Genomic DNA, 27378 nt, shown 5'->3' on the forward strand with positions numbered 1-27378 from the left:
TATCCTAATTTGAGCAAGCCATTTCTTGGCTTTTGACTGATAGAGTGACCATTGTCAATAAATTGAAAATATTTTTTCCCTTCAGACTGTCCTCTAGCAGGAAATGAGGTGAACAGACACATGATGAAGCTTGTGCACACACAGTCAGGCCGAGGCAGTAAGAGGACACTCTTAATCTTTTCCCTTACTAGTCAATCCTGCCTTGGTCTAGGGCTCTAATACACCCAGTTAAAAATGCCCCCAGCACTACCTCTTTAGACTCCCTTGGCTGTGCGACCCAGTTTTGACTAATGAGATGTAAGTAAAGCTGAGCAGACGGGCCCAGTTTCTGGATAAACAGAAACAGTCTCAAAGATGTGTGTCCTTCTTCCTCTTGCTTGGAGCGTGGACCCAGTGCTTGAAATTGCAGCAGCAACTCCATGACTGTGAGATTATAGTCAAGTGCTTAGGACGCAGGTTTAGAGAGAGAAAGGGCATGTGTTCATAGCAGCACTAGTCACAATTCGCAAGTCAGGGAAACAACCCATATGTCCATTGAAAAATGAATGGAAAAAGAAGATGTGGTACATATATGCAATGGAATACTACTCAGCCATAAAAAAAAGAATGAAATAATGCAGCAACATGGATGGGCCTAGAGATTATCATACTAAATGAAATCAGAAAGCAAAAGACAAATACCATGTGATATCACTTATATATGGAATCTAAAATATGATGCAAATGAATTTATCTACAAAACAGACTCACAAAGAACAGACCTGTGGTTGCCTAGTGGGGAGGGGTGTGGAGGAGGGATGGATTGAGAGTTTGGAATTAGCAGACGCAAGTGTTACATAGAGAATGGATAAATGACAGTGTCCTACTGTGTAGCACAGAGAACTATATTCAATATCCTGTGATAATGGAAAAGAATATGAAAAAGAATGCATATATACATTTGTGTATATATATGTATGTATAACTGGGTCACATTGTTATACAGAAAAAATTAAGACAACATTGTAAATCAAATGTACTTCAATAATCTTTTTTCAAAAAAGAAAGCAGAGGGAGCTTGCTTCTTTAATGATCTCTTTGAGACGTGACAGTACCGGGCCTCTTCCGGATGTCTTGTTACCTAAGAAACATTAAACACTTGTCGGGTTAAGTCACTGGTAGTTGGGTTTCTGTTTCATGAAGTGGAACCAAATCTATGAGTCCATGAGGATGTAAATACATAGCTGAATAAAAATAAAGGGAGGAGAAACAACTCTTCTTTATAGAACAATTACAATCAGTAAATATAGAAAAAAAGTGTGAAAATTAGAAAAGTACCATTCAAGCACAGAGGTAATAACTGCTGCGGGCATGATCCACCAATGAAAACTGAAATCAGTGAGTAAGTATTTAAGCAGAAACAGGAATTTTGCATTGTCTCAAAGTATCTTCCCCCAAGTACCTACATATATTAGAAAGGGAAAATTTTAAATTTACAGTAGATCAATGAGGCAATATCCTGTACCCTCTGATCTGAGGCACAAACATGTGTGCCTTCTGTGACATTCTTTTGCCAAAAATGGGTAACTTCAACCTAATCATGAGAAAAAAAATTAGATAAATGCAGATGGAGATACACATGGCAATGCAAAATTGGCAGAATTTCATTCTTTATGTCTGAGTGATACCCCGTTGTATGTATGTGCTGCATCTCTATCTGCTCACCTGTTGGTAGACACTTAGGTTGCTTCCACATCTTGGCTATTGTAAATAATGCTGCTACGAACACTGGAGTGCATGTATCTTTTAAAATTATTGTTTTCATTTTCTTCCTATATATATCCAGGAGTGGAATAGCTGGATCATACGACAGATTGAAGGCAGGAGGAGAAGGGGACGATAGAAGATGAGATGGTTGGATGGCATCACGAGCTTGATGGACATGAGTTTGAGCAAGCTCCAGGAGTTGGTGATGGACAGGGAAGCCTGGCGTGCTGCAGTCCATGGGGTCAAAAGGAGTTGAACACGACTGAGTGACTGACTGACTGATGCCAGTTCTATTTGTAGTTCTTTGAGGAACCTCCATACTATTTTCTATAGTGGTTGTACCCATTTACATCCCCGCCAACAGTGTGCTAATGCTCGCCAACATTTACTTGTGGTATGCTTGATGATAACCATTCCGACAGGTGTGAGGTGATAGTTCATTGTGGTTTTGGCTTGTATTTCTCTGATGATCAGTGACGCTGAGCATCTTTTCGTATGCCTGCTGGCCATCTGTGCTTTAGCCTTAGAGTCTGCACCATACAAGCACAGCTCAGGGCGAGCCCGTGGTTTGGGAAGTTTAAACACAGATGTGGGCTTCCCTGGTGGCTCAGTGGTAAAGAGTCTGCCTGCACTGCAGGAGACCTGGGCTGGATCCCTGGGTTAGGAGGATCCCCTGGAGAAGGGCATGGCAACCCGTTCCAGTATGTTGTCTGGAGGATCCCCGGGGACAGAGGGGCCGACAGGCTGCAGTCCCTGGGATCGCAGAGTCAGACCCGACTGAGCGGCCAAGCAGAACGCAGCGCACACAGAAGGTGGTGCTTGCTTCCTTTGGTTCTCTCGTTCAATAATCCTCTCCCTTTGCAGCTACTGTGGTTCTTCTAATTTCTATCTTCCAATTCAACAAGGAAGATTCAGGCTTTATAACTGGGTCTAATCTGCACGTGACACGCTGTGGCCTGCTCTGAGTGTAAAAGCCGTAAAAACGGGAAATGCACAGTGCAATTCCCTTCATCGGATAGCATTTCCAGTATGTCCCCGCTTCTCTCTCTCTCTGATGTCGTCAACATGGTTATTTTAATTGTATCTAGAGTTGTTGTCTGGGCAGTCAAAAGAAGGTACTTCCCCATTATCAGAACTTGAAATCTACACATGCATTTTATAATCATAAATGCATTATTTAAAAAGTAATTTCTTAGTGAAAAGTCCAGCTTCTTCATGCTCCATTTAATTTTTTAAAAAAGCAAATTAAAACTTAAGGATTGAATATTTTATCAGTATGTTCAGTAGTGTTACAAATAAAATATCCAATTAAAAATAAATTTAAAAAACCAAAACGAAATAAAATAGACACTGTCTTTTCTGAACTCTACTATGCCTCAAGGAAATGTCCACTTATCAAATGAAGAAGCAGAGAATCAGAATTATGACTCCATGTTGAGATAAGAATTTGGAGGCTAGAGTGAAAGATAATACAGTAATATAAAATGAGGAAGCAAGGGATAAACAAATCGTAGAAAGTATATTTTGAGTTTTGATGTGCAGTTCAACCCTCCTGTGACACTTCTCTCCCTCTGACCCTGAGTATCCAGAGCTGAGAAAAGCAAAATCTGGCCAGAGGGACCTGGAGTCAATTGTTCCTCATTTTCTCATCTGTAAAATGCACAGAGGCCCCTTCCAAGCTTTCAAGTTCTAATTCTGAAAGAGGCTAGAAACATACCAAAATGAGAAGGGGTTTTAGTTTTCAGGGGGAGGTTTGCTTGTTTCTTGGTCCCTTTTTTTTTTTTTTTTGCCACAATGGTGGCACTCAGTGTACATTTTTTAAAACTAAAATTTTGCCTCTCTGTTGGCATTTGGTGAGTAAAAGTGAATTTACAGATTTTTTAAAGGCAAGAATTAGAGACCAAAAATGTTGAGGTTAGACCTCTTCAGAGACATAGTTTGGCACATTCTGCTGGGTAGGGTTAAAAGTATTCGTGTACAGAAACTTGCATTGCAGTTTCTTATTTTGTTGTTGTTTAGTTGCTAAGTCATGTCCAACTCTTTGCAACCCAATGAACCTAGCACGCCAGGGTTCTTTGGCAGCTTCTTATTACTTTCCCAAAATGATTTAAAGGAACTGTTGTCAAAATTATTTACATCTGAATTCAGTACCATACCAGGTGGTGTTAGTAGGAATTTAGCTGTCAATCCACTATCATTGAAGGGGCATAGGACGTGACTTGGGTAATGTCATTTTTTAAACTTTTTAAATTTTTGACTGTGCTGGGTCTTCATTGCTGTGCCGGCTTTTCTCTGACTGTGGCAGGCGGGGGGCTTCTCTTTGCGGTGGCCTCTCTGGTGCTGAAGCAGAGGCTCTAGGTCCACGGGCTGGGTAGTTTCAGCACACGGGCTCAGTAGTTGTGACTCCTGGGCTCTGGAGCTCAGGTTCCGTGGTTTAGGGGCTGCTAACCCTAAACCCTGAACTCAGGCTCAGTAGTTTCAGGGGCTCAGCTGTTCCACAGCATGTCGGGTCTTCCTGTATGAGGGATTGAGCCCAGGTCTCCCGAAATGGCAGGTAGATTCTTTACCAATGAGACCATGGAAGCCCAGGGTAACTTCATTTTAACACACATAAATAAACCTCAGAATGTGTTTGCATTTTGTATGGAGGAGTCTCTGTTTGAACTGTCTCTATAACGTGTACAACAATCACCGCTAAATTTAGAATAACCTTAGCTGTCTCGAGAAGGCCTAGGCACTAGGCACTTTCTTTCCTCCCTCTCCCTTCCTTCATTTTGGGTCACAAAAGGTGGAATGTTTATTTACATTTTGATACATATATGTGATGATCCAGGGCTTCCCAGGTGGCTCAGTGAAAAAGAAATCAGCCTGCCAACACAGGAGACAGTTTCCATACTTGATCCGGGAAGATCCCACATGCCTCGAAGCAAGTAAACCCGTGAGCCACAACTATTAAGGCTGTGCTCTGGAGACCCTGGAGCTGGTGCCCCACAAGAGAAGCCGCCACAGTGAGAAAGCCAAGCGCTGCAGCTAGAGAGTGGCCCCCACTCACTGCTGCCAGGGAAGCAGACAAAAAAACAAATCATTAAAAAAAATATATATAGCAAACAGGCATTCGGCTCACGCCATTTTCCAGTCTACCTGGCAGTTTGGTGTGGCTTTGTGACCTGAGTTTTGCTGATGAAATGTGCTGTGATGGGCACCACTCTATTGCCCTACAAAACCCCGGGTCTGGAGCAGCTCTCCCCTTCTGCTGGCTGGATGCAGATGGCAGGCCCAGGAGATGGTGGGCCCACAGGATGAAAATACACCTTGGGCCCCCGAAAGATCGTGTGGAGCAGGATTACCCTGCTCACCTCTGCAGCTATCGTACAAGTTAGGAAAAATTAACTTTTTGTCTTAGCCTCTTGAAATGTAATTGAGTAATTATTTACAGCCTAGCTGAACCTAAACACTCTAAGCACCCCTGTGATTTGTTGTCACTCAGTCTTTTCTCTACCTGGTGTTTGCATGAGTTCACATGTAGCTCTCTATTTTTGAAAATGCTGTGTCTGTGCTGGGTCTTCGTGGCTGTGCACGGGTTTTCTTCAGCCGTGGTGCGGGAGGCCTGCTCTAGCTGTGCTCACGGGCTCAGTAGTTGTGGAGCGTAGGCTCAGTTGCTCCATGGCATGTAGGATCTTCCTGGACCAGGGACCAAACTCATGTCCCTTGCATTGGCAGGCAGATTCTTAACCACTGCCATAGGGAAGTGCCATATCTCTTGTAAGTACATTTCTATGTTATTATATAGTCTTCATAATGTAATGGTTGCAGAGTAGCTGGTTAAACTATAATTCCTTAACCATTCTATTGTGATGTTTAGTTTGCTTATTTTTTCTTCTACTTTAAATAATGCTAAACACTTTTATGCAGAAGCCAGGCTTCCCTGGTGGCTCAGAATGTAATGAATCAGCCTGCAATGCAGGAGACAGGAGACACAGGTTTGATCCCTGGGTCAGGGAGATCTTTTGGAGAAGGGAATGGCTACCCACTCCAGTATTCTTGTCTGGGAAATCCCATGAACAGAGGAGCCTGGCACTATTGATGTGCTCATTTCCTTAGACACTGAAAGCAAAACAATTGTTACAAATTCTTAATAGTATAAACATATCAATTTGAGGTTTTAAAAGTTTCTCCTTTCATTTCACGTTTGTCACTACTGAGGTTGAACACTTGTCCATGTTTGTTAGTTGTTCCTCCTCTTTTGGGAAGTTTATGTCCTACTATCTATCAGAGTCTACATTTCCTGTAGATTTTAATAATTTTAGTACTCGTAGATATTACCAAGAATCAATCATCCAAAATCTCAGAAATCATTTTATTGTCAGAACAAATATTAAGGCACAAAAATACGTCAGTTTTTTTTTCAAATAAAAATCTTTGAAATAGTTTTGTGCTACATTCAAAGCAACGTCTTCCAAATTATACAATAATTTAATTTCTTAAATAAAAAATATACAACTTTAGCCCCTAAATTTTCTTCCCAAATACATGCTTTCCTAGTTCTAAAGAAGTTTCTTCTTGAGCTCCTATGTTATAATATACATGTCTTTAAATCTCCTTTTGTCACTTAAATACATTCTTTAGTACTCTGACCAATACATTAAACTTCTTTCTTATAAGGCGTGGTGTTTTACATTGCTTATCACCCGTTGTTGATCATACCAAGACACAAGTTCCAACACTAGGGGCTTATAAAGCTAGTATAACATGTCTCATAAACCAGTTATGTATAGTCTAGTGCAGCAGACTCAAACCCCTTTTTAAAAAAAGATATAAAAATCAATCACATGTACATCTTTTATATCTTCAGTCTTCACATTATAGTAGTGCAAATATACTGTGTTAGAGTGGGGAAGTCTAGTACTCTCTATAGGATATGTGAACGATTTTAAATATTTTCTTCACAGGAAAAGTGTAGGAACATCTTATCTCTTGGGCTCAAAAAATTCACACATTCATCTATTTTTCCTTATTTTTGAAATGAACTTTCCTTGAAAGCAGATACTAATATTCCTCTAACTTAAAACATGAAAATTCCCTTTTAAGCCAACTTCATACATCACAGAAATCTAACACAAATGGCACAGTAAGAACACTTAGGCATTTTGCCTAGAAACACAAAGAATTGGACTCTCACCCTCAGATCCCTGCAATCATAGGGAGACCCACCCTGATGGCATCCTAAGAATAAATTGGTGTGGCAGCCTCAAAGACCCTGGCCACCAGTTTCTGGAATCTTTGAGCAGAAGCAATGGTGATGAGCTGTAACAGTGTTCCAGACTGTGACTTCTCCCCGGGGGTCCTTCACAAGATCTAAGGCTACAGTTCTGGGGCGCCCCCTCCTGGACACGTGAGGGGGCCAAGAAGGCCCTCTGATACCTGATTCAGGCTGAGTCATCAGTAGACAACACACTGACCACTGAGGGTGACAGACACAGTGTATATCCTTTGGAAAACACTTCTGATGAGGTTATCAGGAGAAAATACTGCTTTCTGAGATGATGAGGAAAGTCCACATTCTGGTGCGCAGCTGAGCTATGCAGGCACAGCATTATTGGCCTGCCAGATGCAGAAAGAAGTGTTTTCATCAGCACTATCCAGGTTACGTCAGAGGTGTTTACCCTTATCACTGCACACTTCCACTGACTCCCTACTCACACTCCACCACCTCTGCGGCTGAAAGCCCAGGACTCTGCATCTCAAAATCCAACTGGAGCCGTATGCGTTGGGGATCAATCTGCTTCAAAATCTGGGGAGTGGTATCAGATACAAATGTCAGGAACAAGGAGGAAATGGTCACCTCCAGCTCGGAAACAACTGGGCTGAGCACAAAATATACACCGCGATCAAAATGGACACAAACGCTGGGAAGCACCTCAGGTGGAGTCCATTACTGTGGCAGAAACGGAGACAAGGAAGGGAACCTACATTGTCAGACATTCTTTTCTTGGGAAGGATATCCCAAAGCAAAAGCATGATGAAAGCCACACCTTTCTCAGTACAACAGGGTCCAACATTCACTACTGAAAATACAGCTGAAAGTCCCTTTCAAGAGGCATTACTACTAGAAATCTTTTTTTTTTAAAACTAACCCCTATGAAATGAGTAAATGAGAAACCAATTCAAAAGTTAGGCTTTTGAAACAAACCATTTTGTTCTGTGGCTTCACTATGGGAAAGAAAAAAAAAAAGGAAGGTTATGATTCAAGTGTTTGTACTGGTTAAGACTTTGATGCTTCTTTATCAAAAACTCTGAAGTCATCCTCAACTCCACAAGGTTAGAACTCATTCAAAGAAAGAAACAGAAGAGTCTAACTTTAATTCCTATTCTAAATATCCACTAGTCCTGTATCTTTGGTCAGGAAAGCAGCAAAGCAGCTACCATTTCTGTCACTGTTTCCAATGGCTTTTCAAGTTTAGCATGCTCTGCATTAAAAAAAAATTTTTTTTCTAAATTTTCAAATCACACATTACATATATAATAAAATAATGTATAAAATGTCATTTAAGGTTAAAAAATTAATTACAAGATTAATAGTGATATACTTACTATACAGTTAAATACATGTATTATTACAAAAACCAAACATGCTAGGATGATATAGAAGGTTCTAGTTTCCTCAAGGCTCACTGGTAATGAGCCTCCCAGCTTGCTTGGGAGGAAGTGCTCCAGTGGAACCACGTGGCCAGGTGACCCCACCTGTCCCATTGCAGATTCAGCAGCAGCACGTTCACACCTGGCCTAAGGGAGGGGACAGGCGGAGCAGATTTTCAGAAGGGACCTCTCTCTCCGTGAACTGTGTTCTGTGTTCCCCTGAGCTCAGAGATCAACGATTTGATGTGCATGGTGTGAGCTGCACCCAAGGCCTTTGCACAGACCTGTGCACACACACACATCACACCCAGAGCAAGACTACCCATATATACATCCTCATGTTCCAACATTAATCGAGTTTCACTTACTGGGTTGGCAAAAGAGTTCGTTCAGGTTTTCCTGTAACCTCTCATGGAACAAATGAACTTTTTGGCCAACTCAATATTACCAAATCACTTCAGCATGAAAGTCAAAGAGAATTATTATTGTAACTTATAATTATAAACCCAATAGATGGAGACACTGCTTTAACCACATCTCAGAAGAATCATATCACTGTTTTGAAGCTCAGCAGAACAACAGGAACGTTGATGTAATGTAAGTTATTTTAAATTGTCATATTTTTCAGGAAAAAAAAAAGAGAGAACCCACATGCCCAAATCCACATGTCTGCCACCCATCAGCTAAGGGTAGTTGGGACTCTATCTTTATTACAATACTTCTCTCAGATCATTGCCAAGTAGGCAATTTAATGGACATGAAACTGGCACTCAAGGGTCAGTTTAAAAAGGGTTACAGAACCCTTCTACCATCTGAATTCTTAATTTTCATACATAGATTTCCAAGATGATGCAGTAAAAACTTGTTGCACTATATCAAAACAAAGTTCTCTTTTAGTCTTGAGGAAGTCCTTCATCATTACATAGGTTTCATTTATATGGGTTCCATCACATTATTTTTTCAGAAGAGAACATTTTTTCTGCCATTTCAGATCTGGTCATAATTTCCTTTAAAAAAAAAAGCAGGGGGGGGAGGAGATATTCATCAAAATCTTGATGCTTCTTCCAAGACCTAACACAATTCTCTACAGAGTCACTATAAAGTAATCACAATTTTGTGCCTTCCATGCCACAATATACAAATAAAAACCATATAATCCAGACTTCTACTTATGGAGTATAATCATCCAGGTATTTGTCTGACTTTACCAGTTTCTGTATTTTTGAAATTAGAAATCAATCATTTATCAAATGAATACCACAAATGCCCCTTTAAGAGTAATTCCCTGGTATATATGTCTGTAGTTATAAATCCTGGAGTCCGAAGGTCTTTTTTGGCGGGGGAGGGGGGGACGACACACATAATTATTGACAGTTGTTTTTTTTTTATTGGAAGACAGTTGCTTTCCAATGTTGTGTTGGTTTCTGCCAAACATCAACATGAACCGACCACAGGTACACATATGTGCCCTCCCTCCTGACCCTCCCCCAACTGCCCCCCACCCCCGCTCCATCCCCCACTCTAGGCTGTCAACAGAGCACCGAGTTGAACTCCTTGTGCTATACGGCAAACTCCCGCTGGCTGTCTGCTTTACATATGGCGATATACGTCTCAATGCTACTCCCTCAACTCACCCCACCCTCCCCTTTCCCCGCTGCGTCCACAAGTCTGCTCCCTGCCTGTGGCTTCACTGCCACTCGATTCTGCAAACAGGTCGGGTGCAATGGTTTTGTGGCAAGGTTTATATACACAGCAGCCTGCTTAGAAGTTCCCATCCTACTAGGGTCAAATCCCCAGCCAGAGAACAGACTTACGGACACAGGGGTGGGCGGGGTGGGAGAAGGAGAAGGTGGGCTATACGGAGAGAGTAAGGAAACACATACACTAACATATGTAAAATAGCCAGTGGGAATTTGCTGTATGACAAAGCACTGAAATATCCAGGTGACCCACAACTAATTTCCCCCCCTCAAGAAACCTTCCTAAACCCACATCGTCTGTTTACATTTCCTACTTTGTAAATGTATGTCAGTTAGAAACTCTATTTCCTGCAGGAAAATATCTATAAGTATAAGGGATTAATTTGGACAAACTGCCATCTTGAAGTCTTCTAAACTCTTATATCTTACGATGTTAAAAAATCAGACTCAAAACTTAATAGAATTCGTCCCTCCTCTTATACCAGTAAGCATTTATTATATATTAATATTATTATTACATGTCAGTATCTTGCTCCTGTTTTAAATGAGAATCTAGTTCCTCAAAACTTCACCCATAACTCAATGCAGAGTCTTTGAGTCTGCTTATTTGTAATCATATAAAAAAGTAACTTTCAGAATTTCTTTCTGAGATTCATTTCTACTTTGTGAAAATAAGAGCTCCAAGACACAAGCAAAAATATTTTACCTCATCTGAATCCACTAACACTGGAAGAGCTCTGAAATAAAAGAAAAAAGTCGACAAAGTTATTGAAAGTCCAGTGAATCTACAGAAGCTGAATATAAGCATATCCCACGATCCACCAATTCCCATTCCTGGAAGACACAGCTGACAGGAATGACTACCGGCGTCACCAGCAGACACACAGCACTGCTGCCCTTAACATGCTCCAATCAGCGGACTGGGATACCACAGGGCCCTCCAACAGGAGGTATGAAGTTCTGAGGGGTCAAGCTGTAAAACCAACACTGGTAATCTTCAGTTACAGACACCAGTGGGGCACTAGCTGTGGGAGAGTGGGGTCATGATTTGGGAGGAAAATAAGATAGTTTTTAGGGTGCTAGTGATGTTCCAGCTTTTGATCTGGTATCTGGGTGCTGGTTACATGAGTGTGCTTATATTAAAAATGCATTGAGCTATACACTTGGGCAACCAATTTTATTTTTATTTTTAAGCCCCTGTAATTTTTAACTTTGAATAGCTGGACAAATGTCTTGATTAGTGATGTGCTATCTAATCTGAAAACCCACGTGTCATGTCCTTTTCTGAGAATGAAAGAGGGGTCAACAGGCTTGAGTGCAATCATCCTCTCACTATGAACCTGTAAGTCACACCATCATGTGCCCATTAAACAGACACCATTATAATTAAAATCACACATATTTTTAAAAAGATGGATGAGTGGACATTTACAAAAGGTGGTACTTATAGAATCAAGTAGTTAATTCCTATGTCACTGGTATTCTTGACTGGACACAAATCTGTGAAGGGTACTGGAAACAGAAAGAATTACACAACATAACTGTTCAGAAAGAGAATACTACAGATAAAAAGAAAAGACAAATGGCCTCGGTGTGCGCTGGAGCAGCGAGAGGGAGAGCCCAAAGGTCTCAACATGAAAGCCTCATCGATGCACAGTCCAACAGGTGCTACCGGCAGCGCAGCTCGTGCGAGAGACGGAAGAAGGTGAAGTGGGGGCCTCGGGGGTGTGCGGGAGGAGCCGCTTAGATGGCTCAGAACAGCACCGCTAAGGAAGATCCCGAGGAGACGACTACCTGAGGGACACGTGGACCAGAAGCCTGGAGGCCGAGGAGAGAGCCCATCGGGCACTTGGCACCTCATTTAGAGATGAACACGAGCAGTCTCCAGAACGGTTCCTGCTGTGAGGGAAATGACCATCTAGAACTTACTAAGACGGGATCAGGGCACTGAAACGGAAGGTGAACTATGCTAAGCTGACCTTTCTCATTTATCAGAGATACAGAAAAGTCATAATATACATTATGTGAATGTCAGATAACACATTAGGTCATATGGGTTATTCATGATCTGTTTAAATTGCCCTATAACTTGCAAAACTTTTGTTCCACTCCTACAGAAGCATATAAAAGGACTTCACATACACCTGGACGTGAAGTCCAGTTTCTTAACTTCCTATGTAAACAGCACATGCACTTTGGGTAGCACTGAGCTAAACTTCTTATTAGACAGAAATGGTCTAAATAGGAAGTAAATGGGAGCAGGGAAACGAACAAACAGTATGTGGAGACATCCCCTCTGGCCATTCTGTTGTCTACTGTGGAAACAGCTACCTGGAATTCAGGTGTCACATAGCAGCGGTCCCCAATCTTTTTGGTCCCAGGGACCGGTTTTGGGGAAGACAATTTTTCCATGGACCGGGGTGGGGACTGGGTCAGGTGGGGATGGTTTTGGGATGATTCAAGCATATTATATTTATTATGCCACCACTGATCTGATAGGAGGCAGAGCTCAGAAGGAAATGTGAGTGATGGGGAGTAGCTGTAAATATAGATAAAGCTTCTCATAGTTGCCTGTCACTCACCTCCTGCCATGTGGCTAACAGGCCACAGACGAATACCAGTCCATGGCCCGAGGATTGCAGTTAGATACAGACAGTAGTCCGTGGCCAGGGACCACGGCCAGATATAGACACCGATAAAGAGGAACCCAAAGAGGCTTCCTCTGCACTCTGGTTTTCCTAAGCTCGTGTTTCTCCTCCAAAAGCATTCCCACTCTACATGTTATTGTGGTTACATGTGTTTAAATAAAAAAAAGTTTGAACTTTTCCACATTATAAAATGAAAACAAAACAAAACAAAAAAATGAAAACAAAATGACTCTGATCCTGATAAACTTATATAAAAGGAGTTGGTTACAGGCAGGAGTACTAAGAGTTGTTGTACACTAAAAGGGAAGGAGACAGACAGACCAAGGCAGGGCAATGTTTTCTTTGCATTTCAACATGAAGTTGATCTGTCCATCACTAGTGATGGAGGTCTATAGAAACATACAGAGGAGAGAGGCTTAAAAACACATTAAAAAGTACGAAAATTATCCATTTATAGGACAGCCCAAATGTTAGATTCAAACTTTAACAGAGGATATTTACACATCTGTGAATGAAGAGGGAATATTTTCCTCCACCCACTTCAAATCTTCACCCTGTAGAAATAAACATTTACATATTAGCATTTGCTGAATAACACCTGGAAGCAGAATTCTGAAATATTATATATATATATATATATATATATATATATATATATATAATTTAAGCATTTACATTTAAATGCATGACATTCTTTTAATTTCTACATAGCCTAAGAACTTCACTCATGCCACACAGAAACTATGCCAGAATTTTCTTAAATAGTCAAACAAACATTTGGACTTTGGATTTTTGTAATTCTCTGGTTTTAGTTAGATGCAAAGGTATTATTTTTTTTGTCTTGAAAAATCACAGTAAAAATAAAGAGTTGATTTATAAGATAAGAAACAGCATGAATACTGATTTGTATTCATTGTTTTGCTTCCAGCATTCATCACGCCTAATGTGCTCATTTTATATCATGAGTTTATAATTTTTCAAAAGTAAAAGATGATGGCAGAGATATTCTAACTTTATAAAACCCTATGTATTCCAACTGTTTGTGTTTAATGCTCATTTCTCTACAGGAGAAAAGCAAAGCAAAGCCAGTCAGTTTGGGGGCTCCCCGGTGGCTCAGATGTAAAGAATCTGCCCGCAGTGCAGGAGACCCAGGTTCCATCCCTGGCTCTGGAAGATCCCCTGGAGAAAGGAATGGCTGCCCACTCCAGGATGCTTGCCTAGAGAATTCCACCGACAGAGAAGCCTAGTGGGCTACAGCCCATGGGGTTGCAACGAGTCAGACATGACGGAGCGATTGACACTTTCACTTAGGGTACCTACATTTTATTTCTACAGAAAACATGCTCATAGTCATTTTACTGAGAGTAAGAAAAATAAAAGGTATACTGAATATTTTGGTTTACAATGTAAAATAAGTCCAGTTGGCTATATGGAATCCTCTGGTTCTAGCAGTAAAGATATTTTGCTTACCTAGAGAAAAAGAAAAAGCAGCTGAGCCAGTACTAGTAGGAACCCAACTCTCTGAGTGAATCTCAGTGAGAAATAAGTTGATCAAGAAAAGACAAGGTTCCAAACTTCTGATCAAGGGCTGGCTACATAATTTCAAGAAATGAAAGCATTTTCCCTTGCTATACGTGCAAAAATTGAGCTTCAAAATAAACTGAGACAAATCCCTAAAATAAGAGGAAAATTTCTTAGCAAGCTGAAGGTTTAACAGTTCTAACAGCAGATAACTAAAACTGTTGTACTTTATTTTCACTTGTTTGACCATGCAGCAAGTGGGATCTTAGTTCCCTGACCAGGGATAGAACCTGTGCCCCCTACAGTGGAGGCACAGTCAACCACTGCATCGCCAGGGAAGTCCCAAAACTCTTGTACTTTTAAAGTTTAGTTAAATTACCATAAAACTATTCAAAGAACACACTTTAAAGAATTACTAATTACCAAAAATAAAAATTAAGAGAAGTTACCAAATCCAACAAATGAAACTGTTGCATACACCATCCATCCTGTCACAATTTAGGTGTGTACATAAATTTTTACACTTTATTAACCACAACAGAGGTAAGAAAGCCAAATATAAAACTGTATGATAGGCATTTCCATTTTGTTTAATTACTTTCATAACTACCACTTTATGCATAAATAATGTGCATTAAACATTTTAAAACTCATTTCTACCCTACATTTTAGCATTTTATTCAAGCTTATGTGGTTTAACAGTCCTCCAACAGATAAACATCATCTGAAATGGCTTCAAAGATCACTTAAAAATGCTGAAAAATTAACACAAACTTTTACTGTAACAAAGCATCTCGAGCTTTAATATGCATGTGACTCATCAATGGAATCCTGTTAAAAAGCAGATTTAGATTCAGTAGGTCTGGTATACATGTGAAATTCTGGTCCAAAGACAACACATGAAAAGCAAGGGGCTTCCCTGGCTGCACAGAGGTAAAGAATCCACCTGTCAGTGCAGGAGACATAGGGTTAACCCACGATCCAGGCAAATCCCACATGTCATGGAGCAACTAAGCCCATGTACCACAACCATGAAGCCTGCCCTCTGGAGACCCGGAGCCCGGAGACTACCGAAGCCCGTGTGCCTAGAGCGCATGCTCCGCAACAAGAGAAGCCCGGACACCGCAACCAGAGCAGACCACTCACTGCAATTAGAGGAGAGGCTGAGCAGCAACCAAGACCCAGGACAGTCAGAAACAAGTAAATAAAACTATGTAAAGAAAAGTGAGGGTTTACAGCAGTTGTCAGACTTAACTAGTACCACTACTTGGTAACATCTACTTTCATACAAAAAAACCTAGTAAAAAATGTTCTCTGAAAGGTTGATGAATGCAACATTCATACAGATTTCTAAAGTATTAAAGACTATTAAATATATATTATACTCACAAAATTATCAGAAGTAGCAGGTTTAGCTGTTCCATTGGAAACTGTTTTTGAGGCTCTTAATTTTATTCCTTCAGCTGTAATGAGAAACATTATAGAAATACACAAAATTATAAAATAATAACATTTTCCTTTGTAGCCTCACATTTAATAACTCTATAAAGAGACTTCTAATTTCAAAAACCTATTATATTGGAATTAATTTGGCACTAGTAAAAGACAACAAACTGGTTCCAAATCAGGAAAGGAATATGTCAAGAGTGTATATTGTCACCCTGTTTATTTAACTTATATGCAGAGTACATCGTGAGAAATGCTCAACTGGAGGAAGCACAAGGTGGAATCAAGATTGCTGGGAGAATTATCAATAACCTCAGATATGCAGATGACACCACCCTTATGACAGAAAGTGAAGAGGAACTAAAGAGCCTCTTGATGAAAGTGGAAGAGGAGAGTGAAAAAGTTGGGTTACAGCTCAACATTCAAAAAACAAAGATCATGGCATCCAGTCCCATTACTTCATGGCAAATAGATAGGGAAACAGAAGAAACAGTGACAGACTTTATTTTTGGGGGCTCCAAAATCACTGCAGCCATGAAATTAAAAGACGCTTGCTCCTTGGAAGAAAAGTTATGACCAACCTAGACAGCATATTAAAAAGCAGAGACATTACTTTGTCAACAAAGGTCCATCTAGTCAAGGCTTTGGTTTTTCCATTGGTCATGCATGGATGTGAGAGTTGGACCATAAAGAAAGCTGAGCGCTGAAGAATTGATGCTTTTTAACTGTGGTGTTGGAGAAGACTCTTGAGAGTCCCTTGGACTGCAAGGAGATCCAACCAGTCCATCCTAAAGATCAGTCCTGGGTGTTCATTGGAAGGACTGATGCTGAAGCTGAAACTCCAATACTTTGGCCACCTGATGTGAAGAGCTGACTCACTGGAAAAGACCCTGATGCTGGGAAAGATTGAGGGCAGGAGAACGGGATGACAGAAGATGAGATGGTTGGATGGCATCACCAACTCAACAGACAGAGTTTCAGTAAACTCCGGGAGTTGGTTGAGGACAGGGAGGCCTGGCATGCTGCAATCCTTGGGGTCACAAAGAATTGGACAGAACTGAACTGACTGAAAAGTACATTCTTCAAAGTGTTATTGCATTGGTAAAACAATCTGAAGCAACAACAAAATCCACTGAACAATATGTGCTGATTTATTTCTGGACTCTTCTTTTAAGTTTTCTGAAATTTAATTTCCTAATTTATTAATTTATTTCTTGGACTTTATTTTGATACTCTGATACATCTCTATCCTTCTGCCAATACCACACTGTCTTGATTAGTATAACTTGAAATTTTTGTCTTGAAATCAGAGTAAGTCCATTAATTTCATTTTATTTAGACGTAATTCCCACACCATAAAATGTACCATTTTGAAGGATACACATCTGTGGATTTCAGGACAGTTACAGAATTATGCAATCATCACCACTATTAATTTCAGAAGCTTTACATCACCATCTCCCATACCCATTAGCAGTCACTCTCAACTCACTCCTTCCACCAGCCCCTAGCAGACACTCATCTATTTTCCATCTCCATGGATTGATCTATTCTGGACTTTTCACGTAAATAGCATCATATAACATACAATCTTTCATAATTTGTTTCTTTCACTTAGCATACTGATTCAAGATCTACGCTGTAACTACAAGCACGGTTAGGCTCTTCCAGATCTTTTGTATTCCATATATATTTTAAAGGACTTCTGTGGTGGCTCAGTGGTAAAGAATCCGCCTGCCAATGCAGGAGACACAGGTTCAGTCCTTGGGTCGGGAAGATTCCCTGGAAAAGGAAATGGCAACCTACTCCAGCATTCTTGCCAGGGAAATCCCATGAATAGAGGAGCCTGGCAGGCTACAGGCCATGGGGTTGCAGAGTTAGACATGACAACAAAAACATATTTTTAATTTGCTTAAGCATTTTTTTTAAAGTTAGCTAGACTTACAATTGGGATTGTACTGAATCTATTACACATATAAATTAGGTAAGTGATGGGTTAATAATATTGAGCTACAATTCATAAGCATGTTAAAGCTCTACATTTACCTATTCTATAATTTCTCTTGGCATTGTTTTGTATTCTTCAGTGCAGTTTTGCACATTTTTTCCATTAAATTTATTCTTAAATATTTTATTTTTGAAGCTATTGTAAATCACATTTTAAATTTCATTTTAAAATTATTTCCAGTTGGTATGCAAAAAAACCAACTAATATCTCTGTATTGGACATACATCTTATGACTCCGTTTTATTCAGTTATTAGTTCTACTGTGTTTTTTCTTTTTCTATAGATTTCTTAGGATTTTCTACATATATAACCTTGCTCTCTACCAATACAAACAGATTTCCTTCTTTCCACACTTTATGCCTTTTGTATTCTTTGGGCTGGTTTGTGGGCTTTGCCTTTCTGCACCAGCTGGGACGGACCTCCTGCTCTGAAGCTGAGTCAAAGTGATGAGCAGTTATCTTTGTACCTGGTTTCCAGTCTTGGGAGAAAATTCACCATTTCACCACTAAGTATGATTTCAGGTGTGGAGTTTTTTCATACTGTTCTGTAATTTGTTTGCTAAATGGGTTGCTTTTATATAAAAAAAAAAAAATGAATAGGTACTGAACTCTGTGATACATCTTTCTGTACCTATTGAGATAATTATGTCATTTTACTTCCTTATTCTTTAGATGAATTACATTGATTGATTTCCAAATGGAGAAAAGTCCACTTGACAATAGTGACCTTTCAGTACTGTGCTAGATTTCATTTACTCATGTTTTTAAAGAAATATTATGTCTCTACTCATGAGTGATATTGGTCTGTAACTTTTTCTTTTTTGTCTTTGTTAGATTTTGGCATTTGAGCTGTGCCGGCCTCATAAAATACATTAGGAAGTATTCTTATGTCTCTATATTCTGAAGAATTTGTGTAAGATTAGAATGTTTCTTCCTTAAGTATCTGAAGGTTAGTTAAGTCATTTGGGTCTGGTGCTTTATGGGAAGATTTTAAACTTCAATCCAATTTCCTTAAGAGATAAATGGCTATTTCAATTTAGTGGCATAGGGTTAGATTAGGGTAGTTTCTTAAGTGTATTTTTCAAGGAATTTGTTCATTTTATCCAAATGCGCAATGTCTTCATAATATTCCCTTACCTACTTTCTTACTGTAATAATGTCTTATTTTTCCAGTGTTGGAAATTTGTCTTGCTATATTGTTGGTCTCTATTTCTGGTTTAGATTACCTAGAGGCTAATCCATTTTTATTAATCTTTTCTAAAAGAAACTACATTTGGCTTTGTTGATTTTCTCTCTTCCCCTGTTTTCTATTTCACTGATGTAGACAGTTAACTTTATTATTTCCTTCCTTCTAACTACTCCAGTTTAATTTATCACTTTTTACTAGCTTCTCAAGATGGAAACATATCATCACTGATTTTTATGTCGTTTTTTTTCCTTGGTAATATAGACACTTAGAGCTATTAATTTTCTACAAATTGGTTTAGTTGCATCCTATAAAATGTGATGTTATGCTTTTATTATCATTTATTATGAAATACTTTTTATTATTCCTTCATTCCATGAGTTACTTAGAAATGTATTATTTAATTTCTAAATACTTGATTATTTTGTAGATATACTGTTATGCATCTAACTTAACCATTGTGAACATAAACACACTCTGTGATTGCAACCACTGAAATATATGGAGACATTTTTAACAGTCACTCACACGGGTTATTTTATGTAATGCAGACTTGAACACTTATTCTTCAGTTGCTAAATGTAATGGTCTATAAATATCAATCAAATCAATAAGGTCAATGGCCTTATTCAGTTCTTGTACATTGTTACACATATGTATTAATGTCTTATCAATCACTGAAGAGGAAGTGTTAAAATATCAACTTATTTGTATCTTTCTTTAGAGCTTCAAAATTCATGAACCAAAATTTGATAGAATTGTCATTGGATATATATACATTTAGGACTACTATGTCTCCATGATAAATTCATCATTTTATCATAAAGAAGTGACACCACACAGCCACACTAGCTTTCCAATGCTTAGTGTTTTCATGGTTTATCTTTTTCCATTCTTTCAACCTTTCTGTGACATTTTTGAGGTGTCCCTTATAAACATCACACAGCTGAGTTTCATATTTTTTTTAACAATCTGACAATCTCTTCCTATTGAGTATTTAGTCCACTTGCATTTATTTTAATTATCAAAGTAGGTTACTTAAGTCTATTTTGCTTTACTATTCAAATTGCAATTTGCTTTACTACTTTATTAAGAACTATAATACAATATTGATTTCATTTACTTCATGTCTACTATGTTATAAATCTCACATTATTATTTTTGCTACAAAAAGTTAGTTGACTTTTAAGACTTTTTAAAAAAATAGTGACTTTTTATATTTCTCCAGGTATGTACTATTTTCAGGGCTCTTCCTTCAGTCAGTTTCATTTTTGTTTCTTGATCAATTTTAGAAATTTTCTGGCCAATATTTTTTCAAATATCCTTTATGCCTCATTCTCTCTTCCTCTTCTAGAGCTCAACTATGTACCTGTTAGACTGCTTAATACTGTCTTTCTGGTCACAGAAGTCAGTTTACTTTGTTTCTAGCCTTCTGTCTCTGGTTTTCAGCTTGAAAATTTTCTTTTGCTTTGTCTACAAATGCTCACCATTACTTGGTTGTGTCCAATTTACTGGTCTACTGTTAATCCTATTTCATGAATTTACTTCAGATATTCTGCTTCCCTGGTGGCTCAGAGGGTAAAGCGTCTGCCTGCAACGCGGGAGACCCGGGTTCAATCCCTGGGTTGGGAAGATCCCCTGGAGAAGGAAATGGCAACCCACTCCAGTGTTCTTGCCTGGAGAATCCCATGGACAGAGGAGCCTGGCCGGCTACAGTCCACAAGGTCACAAAGAGTTGGACACAACTGAGTGACTTCACTTCCACTTTCTTTCCAATTTCTATACTTAGTATTTTTATTTGGTTCCTCCTCTTTTCTCCTGAAATTTCTCTTGCCTTCACCAATCTATTCCTATAGATTCTTTGTTGTTGTTGTTCAGTCGATAAGTTGTGTCCGACTCTGTGTGACCCCACAGACCGTAGCACACCAGGCTTCCCTATCCTTCACCATCTGCCAGAGTTTTCTCTAACTCACGTCCACTGAGTCAGTGATGCCATCCAACCATCTAATCTTCTGTCACCCCCTTCTCCTCTTGCCCTCAATCTTTGCCAGCATCAGGGTCTTTTCCAATGAGTCAGCTCTTTGCATCAGGTGGCCAAAGTACTGGAGCTTCAGCTTCAGCACCAGTCCTTCCAATGAATATTCAGAGTTGATTTCCTTTAGGATGGACTGGTTTGATCTCTTTGCTATCCAAGCAACTCTCAATAGTCTTCTCCAGCACCACAGTTTGAAAGCATCACAGATTCTTTAACATATTTATAACAATTATTTTAAAAGTCTTTCTTGTTAATTGTAACATCTGGGCCATTTCTAGATCACTATTGATTGATTTTTCCCTTAACTATGGGTCACAGTTTCCAGTTTCATTCCCTGTCTAATAATTTATCATTGTATATGGGATATTGAGAATGGTAACTTATAGATTCTGGACTCCCTTATCTCTGAGAAGTGTTTTGTCCTAGAAGGCATTCAGATTATGGCTGGGGGACATGCTTTCAGATTTTATCGGGGTTTATTTCAGTTTAGCTCTGGTCCTAGGGTACATTTCCGTGGTCCCAGCCTGCGTGGTCTTTATTTCCAAGGAGTAGCCCTCCTGGGGTTTAATGGAAAGCCCACGGGGTTTCCCCAAGCACTTTAACCTGTTGATATTTGAATTTCAACCTCTGCAGTGGGCATGTGCTGAAATTTCTGTTCTGCTTCTTAGCCAAACAGCTATTGTTTTCCCCCTTGCCTTTTGGAGTCTCAATGCCCCTTTCAGGCATCAGACAAGATTAGAGAGACTTTTTAAAGACTGTGGAATTTCTTCCTTCGTGGCTCTCTTTTCTGGATTTCTTCTCTCAATTTCCAGGCATTCTTACATCCCCAAGCTTCACTCCCCAACTCCTTGCATCAGTGAGATTACGCCTACCAGCTTGAGCTCTAGCCTGTCTCATTGACTGGGCACATACTCTGGACAAAAGCTCTATAAATGTGGAACTTATTAAGTGCGGCTCTTTTCTTTCAACAGTGAAAGTTCTTCCAGTTTCTGCCTGCCTTTCATTGCTCTCCAGTGCCTTTAAACAATTAATTAAAAAAAAATTCTGTCCAGAGTTTATTCTAGCTATCAGCAGGAGGACTATCCAATACAATTCATTCCATCATTATTGGAGCCAGAACTAACACACTGAATTTTAGTATCTCTGCTGTGAAAAATTTAGCAATCAACATTAAGAAGATCAATATTATTTGGGAGCTAAGTACAATATATACCAAATCAGTCTTGTGGAAAACAAGTGTACTGACTTCAATACTTAGACATGAAGAGCAAACAAAAGCTCCAACTATATTAACAATCTGGAAAATTTCATCACTGACTCTTCTTCTTGTGACAGTCTACTGTGACAGAGCTTTCCTCAGATACAGTCTTAAAAATATTTTACAGGAAAAAAAGTGTTGCTGACCTTGCATCACAGGTAGAGACACAATATTTCTTTGTTACAATAGATACAGTGGTTATTTAGTAAGAAAACATATCACTCACTTAAATTTTCAGATGTTACTATGAATTCTTCAATTTCATCATCAGAATCATCTATTAAAGGCATGAAGGCATATCTAAATAAAAAACAAGGAGTAGTTTTACTAATGTATTTAAACCTGTTCGATGTTCAGTTTACACCCAAACAGTCATTCCAGGGGCCCCTCTCCCCTCTTCCTGCGGGGAGACCCCTGTCCTGCCCCTTACACCGCCCTTCTTTCACTGTCTCCTTTCACTGTATTTGTCTCCCCACCTGACTGTTACCTCTTGACACAATCACTGCTTCTCTTGTTTCTATAAGTGCTTTTCTAACATTGGAGCAGAAGATGAACAAAATCCTTGCCCAACTATGTAAGGTACCTCTGATTATTTGCTGATGGTCTCCACAAAAACATTATGACAATAAGAATAAGTGAGAAAAGGAAGCTCCAAAATGCATCATCAACCCAGCGTTCCATCCAATCCTATAACAAGGATGATTCAAACAGGAAAAGTTAATTTTTGATAAACAGATTTCCCACTGAAATAGTATATAATGACAAGTACTAATGAAATCCTTCCAACCAGTAAGTCTTCCAAAAAATGAGATGTTTTTTCAAGAAACCTAAAAACTAAGAAATTCTATCTTAAAATCCATATTAAAGTTTAGTTGGGCCTTATAATCAATCCAATGAATAAAACCCTAACAAATTAAACAGCATCATGAAAAGGATTAGAACTGAAAAGGGCTTTAAAGGTCAATTAATTTATTTTCTAGACAAGAAGTTTCTTCTCTCATGAAATTTTCCTTAAGGCAGCAAAAGTTCAGGGTTTTCACAGGGCTCTTTATAATTATATAGAACTAGCAAGGAGATCAAACCAGTCAATCCTAAAGGAAATCAACCCTGAATATTCATTGGAAGGACTCATGCTGAAGCTGAAGCTCCAATACTTTGGCCACCTGATTGGAAGAGGTGACTCATCGGAAAAGCCCCTGAGGCTGGGAAAGAACGAGGGCAGGAGAAGGGGAGCAGCGGAAGATGAGATGGTTGGATGGCAGCATCGACTCAAAGGGCATGAGTCTGAGCAAACTCTGAAAGATGGTGAAGGACAGGGAAGCCGGGCATGCTGCAATCCATGGGGTCGCAGAGTCAGACTTGGCGACTGAACAACAACCAATATAGAACTAGAGGCTATTTCCAAATCAAGAAATCCCCAAAAGGGCCTTTTATATTTTCAGTCTAAGAAATATATCTTCTAACTAGAGAATCCAAGGAGAATACTCCTGAATATTCATGATGGGTATACTATAAACATGTATAAAATCCTAGAAATACGTCAAGCTTAAGATTTAGAATCTCACTTAGACACAAAGCAACCCAATCACACTATGTGCTTGAAGAAAATTATTTCCTGTTACCTTGGACTATTCAGGGAGAGGATTCCTTTTCAGAATACAACAAAAGAAGCTGAGAAAAGGGAGTAATTGGAAATGGAGATTTAGGAGGAACTTTGTTTCAGACTCGTTTAAAGGAGAAAAATGTTTTTTAATCCTGCACAAAATAATTCCAAGTAAATGGAATATCTCCACTACACTTATCTTGGTCTACAAACACAAATTAAACTCTTCAAACTTACACAAAATAAAACAGTACAATTAAAAATGAAAATTATTTACACAGGAAGATTATACTTACTGATTGACATTTTGCAAACCTAAATGTCTTAGTTGTCCACACCATAAACACTACAGATGCTGAAACACACCGAAAAAAAAAAAAAAGTCAACCTCTGAAGGAACATATACAATATTAAAATAATTTATTATAAAAGAAAAATCAGATAACTTACCCAGTATGGCAAAGATCAGGGTATTTGTAAAGTGCCTGTATAAAGAAAATTTTACTGTGTTCTTTCTTAGTCTGAGAGTCTTCATAGTTTGTGCCAAACTTATAAAAATGTGAAAAAGAGTTAAGGGAAAAATTTTAAATAAAAATACATAGTTAAGATTAAAAAACGAAATAAGAATCTTCTGCTACATTTCCAAAACTACTGCTACACAGAGTTCCTATAATTTAAAACTAATAAAAACACAGAAAATGTCTTTTCCACTAATGTATAATCACGATAGCAATTTTATTTCAGATTTTGTTGTACAATTTACCACTGTCTGAACTAAGTAAACAAACTTCAAGGAAAAAGAATGTAAGGGACAAGACCTGTGTTGTGATCCTTCAATGCCAAGTTCTCGAAACACAGGACAGAGCAGGACACAGACTAAATGCCAGGTCCCCCTTGGGCCAGACACACTTTTCTGATGCCATCAGGACATGCCACTTGGCTTGCGGTTTTCTGTCTCCGTTTCTTTCTTATTTTTTTGTTTCTGGTCTATTCTCATTCTACCCTCTGAATGATCATAATTAAGAAGTTAAGTCGTCTATCAATTCCATTTTATAAATTAAAAAATATATATATATCAAGTAAAACAAATCTGGACTTAGGGAAGGACTTTATTCAAGAGATTATTGCAATATGGAGAATATTCTGACTGTAAGATCTGTGGGCGTCCCAAAGGTCAGGCAGGGAAGAGCTTTGCTTTTATTACTGTTGTTGCTTAGTTGCCAAGTTGTGTCCGACTCTTATGCAATCCCATGGACTGTTGCCGGCCTGGCTCCTCTGCCCATGGGGTTTTCCAGGAAAGAATGCTGGAGTGGGTTGCCATTTCCTTTTCCAGGGGATCTTCCCGACCCAGGGATCAAACCTGCATCTCTGGCATTGGCAGGAGGGTTCTTCACCACTAAGCCACCAGGAAAGCCCTTTGCTTTTGTCAGGAGGTGTAAATAGGACTCGAGAGTGGCAGGTGTGGGGAAGGGGTTGGCCTGACCGGCCAGTTGCTCAGGGTTATGACTTTCCTTGAGGCCTGTAGGTTATCAGGAAGGGCTGTGAAAGAGGGCTGTGGGTGGACGAAAGCTCAGGGACCTGGGGGAAGGAGAAGGCTCAGTCGGTCTGGTGCAGTCTGACATTTTGTCCAGATTAGCCAATAGGTACATACACAGGTTTGTGTCTGGCCTTGTTGTAAGTAAACAAGGGAACACCTGGGAATCTCACTGAAGTCCCATGGGGAAAGGCAGCTTTTGGTGTTAATAGTAAATCAGCCTTTTCCCAAACACGAACAGGTGGAGGCTGTCTTAAGCGTGGCTATCTTCCAGGAGCACAGGACTCAGGCAAACAGCAGCATCGTCAGATACGAAGCAGAGAGAGGCCTGTCCACTGGCTCCTCGGCGGTGAGGCTGTGATGAAGCCAGAGCTCTGTAAACATGAGCAGCTTTCTCTGCAGCTCACCAAGCCCTGTGCAGGCATGACCCACTGAACATACATCACAGAGCTGAGCAAAGGGGGATGGAAGTGGCACATTTTAGATTTATTTATGCCTCCTCTTTAAATTCCCAATACTTCATTAATCAAAAAATTCATTTTAGCCCTAAAACTACCTAAGTGCTTTTCAATTTTTCTGTGTTTCGTCGCTTCAGTCATGTCTGACTCTTTGCGATCTCAAGGACCCATAGCCTGCCAGGCTCCTCTGTCCATGGGATTCTCCCAACAAGAATACCAGAGTGGGTTGCCATGTCTTCCTCCAGGGGATCTTCCTGACCCAGGGATTAAACCTGTGTCTCCTGCATTGCAGGCAAGTTCTTTACCACTGATGCGAAGAGCTGACTCATTGGAAAAGACCCTGATATTGGGAAAGACTGAGGGCAGGAGGAGAAGAGGGAGACAGAGGATGACATGGTTGGATGGCATCACCAATTCAATGGACATGAATTTGAGCAGACTCTGGGAGATGGTGAAGGATGGGAAGTCTGGTGTGCTGCAGTCCATGGGGTCGCAAAGAGTTGGACACAATTGAGCGAATGAATAACAACAAATGACCCATTAAGTTGCAACAGAAGATCAATTTCTATCAGAACACAATTCAACCAACTAAGGCTGCTGTCAGGACTTATAGAGATGGACATACACATTATTCAATAAACAGGATCAAGACCGGACACGTTTAAAGCAGTAGTGAAAGCACGCAGGCCCCACCATCCTGGCAGGAGTCGCCGTGCGCGCGCTGCTGCCGTGGCTGGAAAAGGATATCCACCAGCACAAGCCAGAGTCAAGGAGAGACAGAGGTAGGCTGGCCAGAAGCACAAGGTCAGAGTCATGGGCCTGCAGCAAAAGAGCAAAACGAAAGAGATGAAAAAGCAGGAAGAGAGGCAGGGGGCAGCAGCGTCCAGCGTCTTCAGGCCACTCTTTCTTACTGTGGGTAACATCAGATTCTGAAAGAAGCTGCCAGGCCAGGTTCATCGAAAGCAAAGGCAGCACGGCCATGATCCCAGCCCTGGCTCTACCAGGACCGGGCCCTGCTTCTTTGCTTGTCCCTGGTAATCGCTGAGGAAACCCACTGCCTCTGTACAGAGAGTGGGCTTTTCTTCCCAGTAACGAAAACTACCAAACAGCAATCCAAGAGCAGACATCAGAAATTCAGGTTGAACTTCCTTTTCTCTCACCATAAAATGCAAACCGAGAGAATTTCAATTTCTGGATATCTTTATGACTTTGATCTCTAACATCTTTATTAAAAATATCAATAATTGAGCGAGCTAAATCTTTCCCCTTCTCTTCTGTATCTCCCCGGCTGAATCTGGCTCATGACGTGTTGGAACCAAAGCCAAAGTTGTCCATAAAGGTGGCAAGTTACCCTCATTCAAATCCAGATGGAATTAAAGCGCTTATAGCCACTTTTCTCTGGAATTTTCTGCCAATTTGCATGACTGTGTGTTTTTCCCAATGAACTACCTTGCGGGTGGTTAAGAGCAAGAATTCTTTGAAACACACATCTGTAAATGACCAGTAGAAACGATAACATAGGTTTTTAAAATGCAAAGTCTGTAGCTCAAGTAGTTGATGGAGGAACATATGCTCCCTCACATAAGCATACCCAAGCTTA

At 39.8% G+C, this 27378-nt stretch overlaps 1 protein-coding gene across 2 annotated transcripts in view; it reads right to left on the reverse strand.

Moving 5' to 3' along the window:
* Window positions 1–6089: 6089 nt before the first annotated feature.
* TMEM87B (transmembrane protein 87B) overlaps window positions 6090–27378 on the reverse strand; it is a 47523-nt gene continuing 26234 nt past the window's right edge. The window contains exons 11-19 of one of the 2 annotated variants that reach the window (XM_070473976.1): window positions 26524–26597; window positions 24237–24343; window positions 24083–24141; window positions 22767–22870; window positions 22410–22483; window positions 15641–15714; window positions 13232–13284; window positions 10789–10819; window positions 6090–9389 (exon numbers count right to left, since the gene is read on the reverse strand). In XM_070473976.1, the coding sequence (XP_070330077.1) occupies window positions 9330–9389; window positions 10789–10819; window positions 13232–13284; window positions 15641–15714; window positions 22410–22483; window positions 22767–22870; window positions 24083–24141; window positions 24237–24343; window positions 26524–26597 (636 nt within the window). In that variant the 3' untranslated portion in view covers window positions 6090–9329. The remainder of the gene's footprint in view (window positions 9390–10788; window positions 10820–13231; window positions 13285–15640; window positions 15715–22409; window positions 22484–22766; window positions 22871–24082; window positions 24142–24236; window positions 24344–26523; window positions 26598–27378) is intronic. The other variant, XM_070473973.1, reaches the window with a different exon arrangement.

This window comes from Odocoileus virginianus, chromosome 2 (genome assembly GCF_023699985.2).
Source record: "Odocoileus virginianus isolate 20LAN1187 ecotype Illinois chromosome 2, Ovbor_1.2, whole genome shotgun sequence".
Taxonomy (NCBI): domain Eukaryota; kingdom Metazoa; phylum Chordata; class Mammalia; order Artiodactyla; family Cervidae; genus Odocoileus; species Odocoileus virginianus.